Source organism: Camelus dromedarius, chromosome 21, assembly GCF_036321535.1.
Source record: "Camelus dromedarius isolate mCamDro1 chromosome 21, mCamDro1.pat, whole genome shotgun sequence".
Taxonomy (NCBI): Eukaryota; Metazoa; Chordata; class Mammalia; order Artiodactyla; family Camelidae; genus Camelus; species Camelus dromedarius.
The window spans coordinates 16,176,565-16,190,127 of record NC_087456.1 but is presented as its reverse complement, the minus strand read 5'-3'; the positions used below and the strand labels follow the sequence as shown (position 1 = coordinate 16,190,127).

Here is a 13,563-nt window from a genome sequence, read left to right as displayed (position 1 = left end):
GTTCTAAAACACTGCTTGATTTTTCACCAGCTACCTTTTGCTTCAGGACACACTTTCTTGCCTTCATTTTATATCCATGTATAAGAGCGTAAATAGAGTTCTGATCTATTTACTGCACCTTTAGACTTATATCATCTTTGGGTGGAGGGAGAAATAATGTTGTTGAATTATTTTGAGAATAGGATCTAAATCATTCTAAGAACGCAGTGAAGTTCAACTTGGTTTCAGTATTTACTCAAAATCTGCTATTTGGCTTCAGCCCTTGGAATGCTGAACAGTTGAATATCTAATTCAGTGACATTTCTGCATCCCCGAACCCACATGTGATCAGTGACCATGCTGTTGGGTGGGTTAGCATTATACCTAATTAGGGTAACAATATCAGTAATGTGAACAGCACAGCATCTGGCTTGATTATTAACATCTAAACATTCACTTTCAGATATTGGCAGGTACTCTAGGTGTAACTTGTTGTGACCTTTTCTTTAGTCAAACAAACTACATGGCATACAAGATATCTCAGAATGGCCTTGTCATGTATTTAAATAATGTGGTAGGAGCCATTATATATTTTAAAGGCTGATTGGACCAAAGGAAGCTGTAATGCAGTGTTTGGGAGACACCAGTGTCAATAGTATAGGGTTTCCAACAACCATTGGTTGCCCACAGAGCACATGGTCCATTTGCTGTGGTGGTTTATTTATTGGAGCAGTAAGCAAACTTATTTGCCGTAAGGTTGTAAGTATTTCTTTATGATATTTGGCACCTCCTGAAAACATCTCCCTATTCAACTACACGGAAAGTCCCAAAATTGACATGCAAACAGCAAAAGCTAAGATGCAGGTGGAAAATCAGAGAGAATTTTGTCATCCTGGAAGCCAGTTACATCGTACCATTACCACAATTCCAGATCCATGGTTTCAGTACATATGGATATATTTATTAGCAATTAAAAATATAAGCCAGGAAAGCAATCTTAAGTCTACTTTTGAAAATATTCAGAAAACATTTAAGCTGTGCACTTTCAGTTTGTGGGATTTCTTACATAAAATTGCATCATAACCATTAGCCACATCTTTAAGTCTTAAATCTAAGAGTTGAAAAGGAAATAAGTTGTATCTCTGTTACTACTAGAGAGGTGGCAGTATTGCCATCATCAGGACCCATTATTTGCAGAATTAAGCAAAAAGTACTTTAGTTTTCATTGGACCTAAGTGGAAAGTAAGTGTATAATTTAGTATCCTAAGTGCGTTATTATGGCCAATGGAGTAGTCTAGCAGCTGGCAATGTTAAGCAATTATATTTCCTGCAGTATGTCATGTTTTGAAACTTTGGCTACTAAATTTTTTAATAATTATGATAATTAAATTTTTGAAAAGATGTCAGATTTAATCTTGTATCACAAAGTTCAATCTAGGATAGCGACATTTAGCTTCTACTGAATATTGATTTTACACTAGGTCATTTATAAAAAATAAGTTTTTGCTGCATGTCCAGCGTGTCTGAAAAGATTTCAGAACTTTAGTATTTTAAGTTGCAAATACACAGCTACATTATCACAATATAGCATTTTGCAAAACTAGTTGATAAGAGGTAATTTTAAGATTTAATTTTGTTGTCCTATAAAAAGGTATTATAATGTTGAGTTTTTATTAATTATGACCACATGGACCATGGTGCATAGATGACTGTGAAATAGTGCAGCATAGGGCTGTTGTGAAGAACAAATAAAATAGGGATTTAAAAATACTCAGAGAATTGCAAGTCCTATTAAGATTTTTCTTTTATTTTGTTTGTTGTTTTCCTGACTTTTCTTTAATATAATGCCAGCTTCTGTGATATACTATTAAAATGCCAAGCAAAGTCCTATTAAAGTTTAGTTTTATTGTTACTCATTAACAGATAAATAATGATAGGGAATCTTTTTATAGAAAGAGATAAAGTAAAGAAAATGAAACCAGGTGAAGACTCCGGTGAGTTCCTGTACGAACTCTGAGATGTTTATAGTTTGCTCTTGCATGATTATTTGAGAGAAGTCACGTATTTACCATCTCTTTCTCCCCTGCTGGACAGTAAGCTAATTAGGGCTAAGGATTGTGTTTGATGCGTCCTCCACTGCCTCCCAGTGCCCGGCAGGGTAACAGGCGCTTAGAAGGCACTCAAGGATTTACTGATACAAAGTAATGTATTGTGGTACATCAATTTCCCCCCTCTTTCTTTCTGACTGCGAAGTGATACCTGGTTTTATTAAGCGGGAAAATATTATCACCTCTAGGTATTGCTTCTTCTAACATTTTAGTACATTTCTTTCTGGCTTTACTACTATGCTTATTTAAATTGTTGAGACTACATTATGTATTACAGATTTGTGCCCTGCTTGTTTTCTGCTTAATATTATATCAATATGTTTTGTTATGTCATTGAAGACTTTCCATAAACATCATTTGAAATGACTATGATCATCTGTCATATATGATAGAGTGACTTTGTTTCTTAGTCATTCCCAAAATTTTAGCATTTACCATGTACCTGATTTTTTACTACTGTAAATAATTCTGAATTGAGTATCTCATTATTATTTTTTAGTCCATTTCTGATTTTTTTCACCTTGGTGTAGATTTCTAAAGTGAGAATTACCAAGAAGTCAAAGAATAAGAACATTTTTAGAATTCTTAATTATATTGTCAAATTCCTTTGTGGAATTGTTGTATCATTTTGTATTTCTCCTAGCAACATATGAGAAGGTCCATTTTACAGCCTCTTGCCAGTATTTAATGCTGTTTTTAAATCTTTACTAATTTGGTGGAAGAAAATGGTATGTTGTTGTAATTAGCAAGTCTATGCAATTAGGAAGTCAGACTTTTCCCCGCAAAATGTTGATCAGCCATTCTCTTTTTCTCTATCATTAACTTTCCGTTTATGTCCTATTTTAGAGTCTTAGTACTTTTTGATGAGCTTTTTATTTACTAAGGCTAATAAGCTGTCACATACATAGCAAATACCATCTCCCAGTTCTTTTAACTTTATTATTTTTTAATATGCTAAAGTTTTAAAGTACATAGTCATTTACATTTACTGTTTTCCTTTGTGATTTTTCCCACTGCTATTAAGTTTAGGAAGTTCTCTGTTAAGAAATAAGTTACATGTTCCCTTTTTCCACTGTGGTTTTTAAGGATTTAGTATGAATTATAGCAATTATGGAAATAGTAATTATTTTGCACTTGTGTTTAATCTATTTGGAATTATGTCATCTAGTATTATATAAAGCTGTAAATTTGTTTTTTTTTTTCCAAATGGCAAACCAGTTATTCCAACACCATTTGTTGAGTAATCCCTTCCACTTCATTCTTATTGTAGCCATTTCTAACTTTTTATGAAGTTCAGGCCAGTTGTGTTATTTCCTAACTAAAATGATGCAGTGCAACATTATATATAATCTTAAATAACTGTAATGTAACCTAGTTTTCTGTGCTGCTTTACAGACTGACTATAGAAACTGACACTCCAAGAAAGAGACCAAGAATCAGTTCTTCATCCCAAGGACCAGTTAAACTCCAAGAAACATCATATTCAAATGACAGTAAAATCATTTCACAGAGTCCTTCTCCAAACGGAACCAGAAAAGATACAAATAAATGTGTAGATCTTAAAGTTATTAAATTGACAAATGTTAGGAGTAAGCTGGACCATGTTAAAAACTTTAACAGTCCTAGGATTGCCAAAGATGTGAAGCCTAAAGCCGAAGGCCAGCCAAGTGAAAAAAAATGGCCTAATTTACTTGCTCAGTGGGAGAAGATGAAGGAACTCAAGAAAGAAAGGCACAATAAATTTAGAGACGGTTCTGAAAAGTATGTTTTGGAGAAATACAAGGGAATCCAATTTTCTCAGGATTATAATTCCAACAAGATAATTAAGGAACCCCTTGAATCCAGAAGAAGTAAGATCAGTTTCAAAATCCCAGTGAAATCCCACAATACCCTTCAGAAGCTTGTAGAAGAAAATGTCTTCAGTCTAGATTCTAACAAGTCAAAGGCGAAGCAAGAGAACACAGGATGCCAGGAAGGTGCCCAGGTTTCATTGAATTTGACAAGGCACAAAAGTGAACATTTATTTTCAGATCCCTCATATGCAGAGACTGTCCGTGAGTGGAAAGGAAAATATCCTGAGCGTCGTGAAAGTGATGGTTCGATTTCTAGCGAAAGCCTAACGCAGGTAAGGTAGTGCAAAACCCACTAAAACGTGGGTTTTAGTAAAGAGTTTTAATATAGTTAGGTTTTGAGTTGCGTTTGTTATAATGATCATGGAGGGCTGATTCAGTTTAATCGGGAAGATATGTCTTGGTTCTTTTATTTTACCCCTTTAATTCCGACTTTTTTAGGGAGCTATCCTAGCAAGTATCAAGGATCCAAAATAGAAGGGAAAGTCTAACAATGTAGAAAGAAGCAGTTATAGACAGTCCCGTCAGAGAAGCACTGTGGCAGTCTTAGAATCGTCTCCAACTCCAGGTACCATAGAATGTCCAGGGGTTAATCTTCCGAACAGCTATTCCTTCAACAAATTATGTTTTGAGTGCTCTGTGTGCCAGGCACTGTAATCACAGTCTCTGTTTTCAGGGACTGACTTATATGAGGAGGACACACAAGCAACCACAGTAAGTCTGATAAATGCTTATCACCTAATATGGGAATACACAGCAGGGGATTAACATGGCCTCGGTGCGCCATCAAGGGACTAGCTCGGAAAGGTTTCCTGGAGGTGGTAACATGTAAACTGAGAACTGAAGACTGAATAGGAGTTATTCAGGTGAAGACAAGGTCAGGTGGGATGGGAGACGCAGGGAGCTACATGTATAGACATCCAGTCTAGAAAGCTTGGCACATCTGTTTTGCTTCTAAATTGTGTAATAAATCAGCATTTGTGGACTAATTTGAGAACCTAATCACTATAGCCTTGTTTCTATGGCAAATACAATTATTTACCTTTAAGAGAACTTTGGAACTTCAGAACTTTAGAACTTCATAAGTTCTGAAATTTAGAGACTGCTTGTAATCGGTGGTTGAGCCTACCTGCTTTCAGGAATCAGGACTACAGGGTGCAGTATATGATTCTTCCTTTGGAAAATGGAGGGATTGTAACTAGGGGGTTGTAACTCAGAGGAGCTTGAGAGAGGGTACTCTTTGTTTGCTGAACTTGAAGGGGTCCAAGGAGGGAAAGAATTGAGTTTGTTCTTTTTATTGCTTTCTTAAAGGAAAGCTCCAGTTTTCTTGTGCTGTATAGTCAGTTCTCTAGAGTGGAATGTGAGAAAAGAATCTGAATTTTCCAGTATGTTCAGTGAACATCTTTGTGTCATTACTTGGTGTTCCTCATGTGCTGTGCATCTAAGGCACAGCATGAGAAATCCCTGCACTGCAGTGTACAGTGTCTTTTGCACTCTGTTCAGAATTACTACACAGACCAGAAGAGGTACATAGCATGAATATTAAGTTGTAGGGGAAGCAATTGTTGCATGATTACAGGAGCTAGTCATCTTAATACTGCTTTTTTTCCTCATAAATTTCTCAATAGATAATTATCTTCCTAAAATAAGAGTGTACTTTACAAAGAAATGGTTGTATTTTCTGGATTTAGTAATCCTGTTACTCTTTCCTAAGAGAAAATTATGTCTTAGGTTTTATAGTCCTTTGATATAGACCCCTTTAATTTGCACCCTCCCCTCAACATTGACAACAATGTCCTAGAGATTTATAGTTTATAGGCCACTTTGATAAATAGTATCCCACTTAATTCTTACAAGTTTCAGGGATAGAAATTTACCAGTTCAGGAAGCATTAACTAAAGGTACCTATTATGTATCAGTATGTTTCTAGGTTCTAGGAATTTAGAAATGAATAAAATGCTTTTTACCCTCAAGAAGTTCCCAAGGAGGTAGATTAGGAAACAAATACAATTGCAAATACAGTGAAGTAAATATTAGAGCCCTAGGAATTTGGATGATGTTGGTATAAATTTGGAGGTGCGTTAAGGAAGTTCTCACTAAGGTGGAGATTCTTAAGCTTGGTGTTGAAAATGTGCGGAGCAAGGAATAGAAATGTTATTCTGCCAGGGGAGACGACCAGTGTGTATAGTGGCCCAGAGTTGGGAAATTGCCTGGCAGGAGCATACTTGGGCACTTAAGTTGTTCAGTTTGACTTCAGTTGAGATGTGTAAAGAATCTCCAGGAGAGGAAGTTGGAGAGGAAGCCAGGATCTAGACAGTGGATTACTTTATCTCTCACGGAAAAGATTGTCTTTTTTTTTTTTTTTTAATCTTGTATGCTGTGGATAGTACAGAGCCACTGAAACATAATCAGGGAAGCAGTATGGTCAGGCTTTTAGTTTGGAATCACTCCAGCAGATAAAACCATTGTTACCCTCGTAATTGTTTTCCCCTTCATCTCAATCCCTGTATTTAATAAAGCATGGCAGGGAAAGGCAAACAGTTAAATGCCCACTGAAGACTTTATTTTTTCAGTAAGGGAAGGGTTTTCAGGGAAAACCTGACATGAATGTTTCTGAATTTGCAGGTAATAGAAAATTTGTTGAAATCACTAAAAGTGATCTGTGGGAAAGAGAGTGAAGGGTAGTATTGTTCTAGGTAAAAGAATGAAAAGACTTTGGATGTCAGGCATTGCAGGAAGTTCTGTAACAATCTCTAGCACTCCTTAGTTGAAGAGAACCTAAAGATCTAGTGAGATTTAAAGTCAGGTGGAGAAGGGATTATAAAGTCCAGTTTCATGGAATAGTCAAGTTGTAATGGGTCCATGTGTGTGATGTATGTAGTGTTATATCACGTGAAGAGTGATGTTGAGAAGTGGAAGCTGAATTCCCAATAAAGCAACGTACAAATACACTTGTTTAAAGAGGGTCTGTGATTTACATTCAGCCTCCTGTGAAATAATGTGAGTTTGATGTTACCTTGGAGAATTCTTAGACTATGATTTGGTTTAATAGTGGCTTTTGCTGCGTTTCCTGTCACCTGTATGTAGTTTCATCCACTCAGCTTAAGTAGTGTGAAAAGTTCAAGTTAGGTTTTCAATCTCTGCTGGAAGACAAAAAATAAAACACAGACCTCTGGTGCTCTACCCATAAATGGTACAGTTATGCATTTTTTCAGCCTTTTCCCCTCAGCCAGGTAATAATCTTCAAGTTCTGTTTGTAATTTTGTCATGTCACTTTTAGAAATGGCTCAGTTACTCTGGGATGAAAATTGTCCACCACTGAAGGCCAGTTCTTTTTACCTTTGCCATGGTTGTTAATATTTCTTAGGGTGACATGTCATTTTATTCTTAGAATATGAGTATTTTTAGGAATGTATATATGAATGAGTAAACCCTAAAGAATTTCTACCATGTTTCATGACTTAGTACAATGAGGCTCTTCTATTTTAGGGTCAATTTTTCATCTAGGGGCAATGTTGCCTCTTAGGGAGCGTTTGGTAACTGACTTGATGCAGGCATTTTTGATTGTCAAGGTTTGGAAGGGGTAGATATCTAATGAGCAGAGGCCAAAGATACTTCTAAACATCCTACAACACATAGAACTGCTCCCCCTCAAAAAGAATTATCTGATCCCACATGCCAGTGATACCAAGGTTGAAAAACCCTTACTCTCAGTATATGCTTCATTCTTAACTAATGAAATTACTTTTCATTTCAGAGTTTTGAAGCACCATGTTCTTCAGTGTCACTTGAAAGTATTCAAGATACAGATCAAGAGGTTACTGATACTTTTATTTACTTTGAATATTTTTAGTGAAATTAAGTCAAACGGTTTCTATTTTAATAAAAAATAGTGACTATAAAAACCTTGGTACAATGAAAATAACAGCGGTGTGTCTGCTTAATATGTGAATTTTTATGAAGCCATGAAAAACCATTTGGAAGAGCATTTACATTTACTTCGTCACCTTTTTTGCCTTTCTTTCTAATGAGCTCTAATCTGTTTTGAATAAAGAGCATGGAGCCTATGGCCCTCAAGTTATGTGAATTTTGATTTAAAGTTACACTTCGCATGCTTATACCTTGGCTTGACAAAAATGCAGTATCATATCAACATGTTTCTGCCTCATTTTTCTAATTAACAGTAACGTGAAAATGTTCAGTGGAAATGAGAGCACATGCATATTTACTTTTTACCTGTTGCCTTATTTCTCAGTTAGAATCTCCTGATTGACCCTCAGATTTATTGCATAGAATTTTATGTTCCCTGGTCCTAAATGAAAATTAGGTTCTTAGAACACTTTGTGTTTTTCTTTTTAAAGGAGACTTTAAAACCATATTGATTGCTTTTTATTTGTGACAGTCAATAATATTTTTCTGTTTTGTGGGTCAGTGCCTCTTGGCAAAAGAAGAAAGATTTCTCACCTCTAAAGTTAGATTATATTTTAATTTCTTTGCATCAGAATACATCAGGGAACTACTTACTTCCCTTAAGTGAGGAGGGTATTAAGATCTAGAGTTCAGTTTTTGATTATTCATAAACAGTCTTAGAAATCTGAAGCAGAGTGCCATCACCCATATAAAAACATATTTGGCTCCCAAAGTACTTTGAAGTGAGAATGGGAATGAGAATTGGTTTATTTTTAAAGTCCATTATACGCTAGGCTCTATATGAGGGTCTTCACATTATTTCATTTAGTTATCACTAAAATAATAAAAGGAAATAGACATTAAACATTCCTATTATATAGATAAACTGAGACTCAAGGTTATTAAAAAATTTGCTTATCTAAGGTGGTTGAATGAGTAAAGTGGTAAGAGAAGAGCTATTTTTAAAAACCCTGTGTATGTTTGTGAATCTGTATTCTTTTACCATGCAGCTTCCATATTTTTGTAAATTTTTCCTTTCCACAAACTGTCTCTCATCTTCAGTGAATTAAGAATTAATTGCTTTCTTCTCTTATTAATCTGCAGAGAAAATCATTCAAAATATTTTACCGTAGGTCTTTTGTAATTTAGATGCAGATAGTAGAAGAGCTCCATGCTGCACGAGTGGGAAAAAGTGTGGATTTACCTGTGCTCCCGCCTTCTGGAGAGTTAATGAGTATGGAGATTGACTTGGTGGAAGATGATGCGCAGTCCTCTGCTGGTATACCCTCTATGCATATGATCATGCTTATGATCTCCTATGTTTTCTTAAGAATGAACGTGCCAGCATTCAATTTTTATAATATCTAGATAAAAAATATTAATGCGCTCATTTGAAATAATAAAGTATGGTATATTTCTTTTAGCTAGAGGAATCAGGTCAAAGATTTTCCTTACCGTCATTTGTTTTATATATCTCACATTATTAGGCAGTTAGACATATTTTCTCTTTCTCTTTTTGCCAGGGGGAAGTAGTCAGAGTTATGAGTTGTCTTTTATTCTTGCTCTTAATCATAACTTTTAACACTTTCAACTGTGTAAAAGCCCTGGTCAGAAATAATGCAAATTGCTCATGGATTTCTTACTTATGTAGTAAAATTGTGATTAGTCTTACCAATTGGAGAAGATAATGATAGATGTTACCCAAAATCTGTCAGTGTACTGTTTTGAATTGTATTTGTAAAAATAGTAATGCTGCATTACATTCACATTGCGTTTTTCAGTTTATTTAGAGTTTTCCTGTACATTAACTTATCTGACCCTTGAAGGACTCTATGAAATAACAATGCTAGTATTATCTGTTTTCTTTCTTTTACATGTATTTATCTTTTCAATTGTATTTCAGAGTATATTAAAAATTAGTTAGCATTCCTAAGGACATAACTACCAGTGATACAGCGCAACATAGACACTGCTGGCATGCAGTTTACAATTTAAAATCCACCCATAAGCAATATACAATATTTTACTGGTGGATAATTAAATACTGATTACCGTTCTTTCTGTTAAGAATTAGGGTAAATGCATTTTTTATTTTTGTCGTCTAAATCTTCAGAGATTGCATTCTCTGAAGAATGCTATCAAAGTTCTATGATATCAAAATTTTAGTTACTAAACAAGTCTTATCAAATGTCATGAAGTCCTCACTTTGCTCTTTTTCTCTAGCAAATACTGCTTCAGACAAAAAGCTTCTAATTGTTATTGATACAAATATTCTGATGAATCACCTTAAATTTGTTAGAATGTTGAAGACAACAGAAATCCCAGGTATTTATAAAATACTTATTGATTTTGATTTTCTTATTTGAGTTGATATTTTATATGAGCAGTGATGTGGGTTTTTTTCCCCCTACAAACTTATTTCCATTTGGATATGCTATTTTTTTTTAATAAGGAAGATTTTTATTAGTGAAGTAACAAAAATAGTGAAATACACACACACACACACACACACACACACACACACACACACTATAATCAATTTAAGAAAAAAACAAAAAAGCCTTTACAGGTTAACCTAGCAATCTAAACTTAGTCTTCTTTGATCTCTGATAGCATTTATTTTTGTGACATTCTCTTGACACATCTGTTTTTAGTTCCTATTTTTCTGTGTTACCTCTTCCTTTAGTTTGTGAATTTCATACTTTAAAACTTTCAATTCTCTTACAGCAGTTTGATTTAGTAGCTCAATGGATATTTGTTGACTCCTAAGAAATCTTTTTTTATTTTTTAGGCTTTGACAGACTTGTGTTAATAATTCCCTGGGTTGTTGTGCAAGAGCTGGACCGTATGAAAGCAGGAAAATTACTGAAACATGCCCAGCACAAAGCTGTACCTGCAGTTCATTTCATCAATGACAGTCTCAAAAATCAAGATAGAAAGCTATGGGGTCAGTCAATACAACTTGCATCTCAAAAACTTTGTAAGTATTATTCTCTCAGGTTGCTTCCTAATTGAGATTTGTTTGGATACTGATTCACTCTTGAAAGGAAATGGTGCAAAACTTAAAAAAAATTTGTAACTGTTGCAGTGTGAAATGGCAGGACATAGTGGTGCTTTGAGGTATTATGTTAGGCTTGGTTTGGAGGTCTTTGATTTTTATTTTTCTGCTTCTTCTAGACCTTCTTAGGTCATGTCTCTATTTCACAGATGGTGACTAGATAGATCTGTATGCATAGTTCTCTGTATTACAGTACTTTGGATTCTTTTTTTTAAAAATTTTTTATGGAGGTACTGGGGATTGAATCCAGGACCTCATGCACGTGAAGAGTGAACCCTACCACTGAGCTATACTCTCCCGCATTGAAATACCATTTTGAGTGATGAGGCCAGTAAGTGACCTAGGTGCATGCAGTTAGTATAATGAAGAGGCAGACATTGTTTTCCGCTGGTTTGTCAGAACCTGTAAAAAGGAGGTAATTAAAAAATAAAGCTCTATAGATTTTCTCCTGACTTTATTTTTTTCCATATTCGTTTTTTTTTAACTCATTTTAAAATTAGCCTTAGAAACTTAGAATGTATATTCTTCATGTTTTATATATCTATTCGGGAAAAAAATCTGTGTGTAAAGCAACACTGTTGTCTCTGCAGAGTGTATACATCTATTTAGAAGATTTATTTCATTCTTTCCTAACTCAGAATTATTTATATATGTAGATTTATATTATTTTAAATATCATGGATTTATTTTGCCTACTATAACCATAGTCACCATAAGAGATGAAAGAATTCATCCTAAGGTGAATCTAATCATGATATTAACTCTAAAGAAGCTTTTGGCATGGCTGTTTAGTCTTAGAAAAAGGGCCTCTACCATTAATTCCTTCATTCATTCCCTTTACAAATATTTATTAATTAGCTTTTAGTGTATTCCAGATACAATGCTTATGCATTTTGATTAGGAACTTCATGTGCTATGTTTAAGAGTTTTTAAAGGAAAACCACCAAAACAAAAAATCACTTATTCAAGTTAAGAAGATACTAAAATATTTTAACATATTAAGTTGAACACCTTAGATGGTCTTTTTTTTTACTTTCCATTATAAGAAATTTCAAATATGGAAGTGGAGAGAATAATATAATGAATCCCTGTGTATCTGTCACTCATTTTCAGAGATTCTCAACATTTTGTCATTCTTGTTTATTCTCTTACTTCCTTTTCCCCTTCTCCCCCAACTCCTGGAACTCCTGCAGTAAAGTAAATCTCAGGTATCATATCATATTATTTTCCCCTGTAAGTACTTTGGTATGTGTTGCCAACAGGTAAGACTTAAAAAAGCACATACACACACACTTTAAAAAAGCCCGGATCCAAACCATCATTTCAGTAAAGCCCCAGTCCTTAAGTTCCTTAAGAAGAGGTGGGAATTTTACTTACTCTTTTATTTTTTTTTAGTTATACAAATTATGTTTTATTTTATAATTGTTTAGATGATGATAATAATAGACAACACTTATATGGCCATTATTCTCCAGACCCTTTTCCAAGTGCTTTACAGCTAATACGTTATAGTGCTTGTGGAAGAGATTCTTATTAGATCCATTTTATTGATGAGGAAATTGAGACATAGAGGGGTGAGGACTTGTCCTAGTCCTTCAGTAGATTAACGTTGAGACTCATGTTAATTCTAGAGTAGATATTTTGGCCATGTTTGTTATTTATAGATGCTTCTGTTTCTTTTGACTTTTCCATTTTTATGTGCTTTTTTGATGCTTTGACTTCTTCAGTCTCTGCTTTTTGGATTATTAAGGAGGGTAAGTCATAGTAGTGGTCTCACACTTTGTGGTGCTTCAATTTCTGGGTCTTCCTTGAAATCCATATTTCATTTTGATGCTTGAATTGTACTACGTGATCTTAGTTTTGTTAAACTGTGCTTTTAGTTAAGGTTGTAGATATAATAACAGATTACTTGTGTAATTGTCTCTGTCAGATAAGTCCTTTATGTATTTCACTGTATCATTGCTGTCTGTCAAGCTGATTATTTAAAACATTCTTTGTATAAAACCAGTGTATCTAATACATTTATTTTGTTGATTGTGATTTTATGATATCATTTAGAAATATTTTTTTGTGATTTTAACATAATTAAATTACATTTTATATTCTAATGATAAATTGAAATTCTTATGAAAAAACTTAATTGAGGATTATTGAGTGAAATTAAAGTACTTGTTTGGAGAAAGGCAAGAATAAAACAGTCTTTTATTACACTTTACATCTGTCAAGCACACTTGCTGCCAAATCTAATAACTGCTTATTTTGCATGTACTATTTTCTTTTATAATCATTGAGTATTATAATAATATATTTTTTTACACAAGCATTTTTCCATTAAAAAAAATGCCACAAATTGAATGCAGATAGTTTATGTTAAATAACCTTAGTTGACTAATTTTAGCCTTGCCCTTACTCTTTTCAAAATTGTATTTATTTGATCAAGTATGTATTATGAAGAGAATAGGATTTGAAATCTGATTGACCTGAGTTTATAAGCTGACTTGGGGAAAGGTAAAAGTGAGGAAAACTTAGTAAATGAAATGGGAGGAAATAACCTGTAGCTGAAAAAACGGTTGTGAATGTTGGTTGAGCTAATATATTAAATACTTAATGGCTGATGGTCTCAAATAGGTGATAATTTGTTTGTGTCGAATTGGTTAGA

At 34.1% G+C, this 13,563-nt stretch overlaps 1 protein-coding gene across 4 annotated transcripts in view; it reads left to right on the top strand.

Moving 5' to 3' along the window:
* Nucleotides 1-13,563, top strand: part of SWT1 (SWT1 RNA endoribonuclease homolog) — an 82,672-nt gene that overhangs the window by 10,522 nt on the left and 58,587 nt on the right. For all 4 annotated transcript variants that reach the window (XR_004132186.2, XM_010992090.3, XM_031438563.2 and 1 more), the window contains exons 5-9: nt 3,483-4,212; nt 7,695-7,754; nt 8,996-9,125; nt 10,070-10,171; nt 10,638-10,826. Coding sequence is in view for 3 of the 4 variants with exons in the window: in XM_010992090.3 (XP_010990392.2) it covers nt 3,483-4,212; nt 7,695-7,754; nt 8,996-9,125; nt 10,070-10,171; nt 10,638-10,826 (1,211 nt within the window). In the remaining variant the exon portion in view is untranslated. The remainder of the gene's footprint in view (nt 1-3,482; nt 4,213-7,694; nt 7,755-8,995; nt 9,126-10,069; nt 10,172-10,637; nt 10,827-13,563) is intronic.